The sequence below is a fragment of the Dendronephthya gigantea genome, unplaced genomic scaffold (genome assembly GCF_004324835.1).
Source record: "Dendronephthya gigantea isolate DGI-Jeju-01 unplaced genomic scaffold, DenGig_1.0 000044F, whole genome shotgun sequence".
Classification (NCBI taxonomy): domain Eukaryota; kingdom Metazoa; phylum Cnidaria; class Anthozoa; order Malacalcyonacea; family Nephtheidae; genus Dendronephthya; species Dendronephthya gigantea.
This window is the reverse complement of record NW_021163054.1, coordinates 375023-376380: the sequence shown is the minus strand read 5'-3', so window position 1 is coordinate 376380 and position 1358 is coordinate 375023. Positions and strand designations below refer to the sequence as shown.

The window sequence follows — 1358 nt, the reverse complement described above, 5'->3', positions numbered from 1 at the left end:
TTCCTTGCTAAATATATTTTATTATATCTTAGATTGGAAAACTAAAGGCAGTAAAAAAATAAAAGATTGGTCAAGCCACATAATCCACCATTTTTGGTTTTGGTCCAGTGAATGCAAAGAAGATGAATCAACCTCAGATGCAGATGCATAAAATTGTTGAAGGTAGTTTATCACCAGTTGAAATAAAATTATTTGCCATGCGGACAAACATGACAAATAATTTTTAAAACAGAGTACAGCTGATAGTGTTTTAACCCACTAACCTTTTAAACAACCTACAGGACATGTGGATAGGATTATTGCACCATGTGTGCAATACCCATGAATGGCTTGGCGGCAAATGCAAAAACATCCTGAAGGCGAGCACAGTGAAACCCTTCCCTGGTTTGATAGGCGTGACAAGGATTTTGCTGAACTGCAGAAGGTTATCGTAAACCCAGAGCTACTAGAAAGCTTTAGCTATTATACACGGTTTAGGTATGTGCATTAGGAGGTTCTACAGTTCTTCATTGTCAATAAATTACTATGATTTTTGGAGTATGTCATACTCTTTTTCTGCTTTTGACAGACACACTGGAGAAATAGAATGTGCCAACAGCCTTAGTTTAATGTATGCACCAAAGAGAGTGCCATTCAGGTAAGCATTACTGTGCTTTTATTACTAGGCCCAAAGCTTTTCTATTTAGATATAAAATCACATGGTTGGTTGTTAAGTATGTCCCACTGTGGTTTCATAATGCATTAAGCCATTTGTTGTGTGTACAGTAATTGTATTGTGTATATGCTTAAACAGTACATAATTTCATACATCAGTTATAGAGTGTATAAAGCCCGAAAGCAATTGGGAGCAATAGATTGGAATTACCATCTCAATATTCCAATTGCTAAAAGCAAATCTGGTGAGGATAGGACCACAAGAAGGTATAACAGAAGGACCAGGCAGTGGGATCTAAAGAATGTGAAGGTTCAGAAGAGATATGAATACATTCCAATCATGATGTCAAAGATTCTCAACCACAGAATGTATGATCAAGAGGGTGTGGCCTGCCCTGTGCCACTAAATGCCAGTGACCCAGGCAACAATGCCCCTACTATTGCCCCCACACCAGCACCAGCAACAAAGGACATACCACAAAGAAAAAGTAGATTTCAATAGGAACCCTGTAATATATTTAATTACCATATTATATTTATATAAACTATTTGTCAAACTGTATATACAAAAACAAATGAAATAAGGGTGAACTTTTGATATTTTTGTTTATTCTATCATAGTTCTCTGTATCCCATGTACACTCCAGTCACAGATGGGTAATGCTGCCGTATCTTTAGGACTACACATGAGGGGCAAACATGCC

The 1358-nt window shown here is 37.1% G+C and overlaps 1 protein-coding gene across 1 annotated transcript; it reads left to right on the top strand.

Moving 5' to 3' along the window:
- Positions 1–290: 290 nt before the first annotated feature.
- Positions 291–1156, top strand: LOC114527380. The gene is made up of 3 exons (XM_028549012.1): positions 291–477; positions 569–637; positions 814–1156. The coding sequence occupies exons 1-3, from the start codon at positions 326–328 to the stop codon at positions 1154–1156; spliced, it is 564 nt and encodes a 187-aa protein (XP_028404813.1). The 5' UTR covers positions 291–325.
- Positions 1157–1358: the final 202 nt, after the last annotated feature.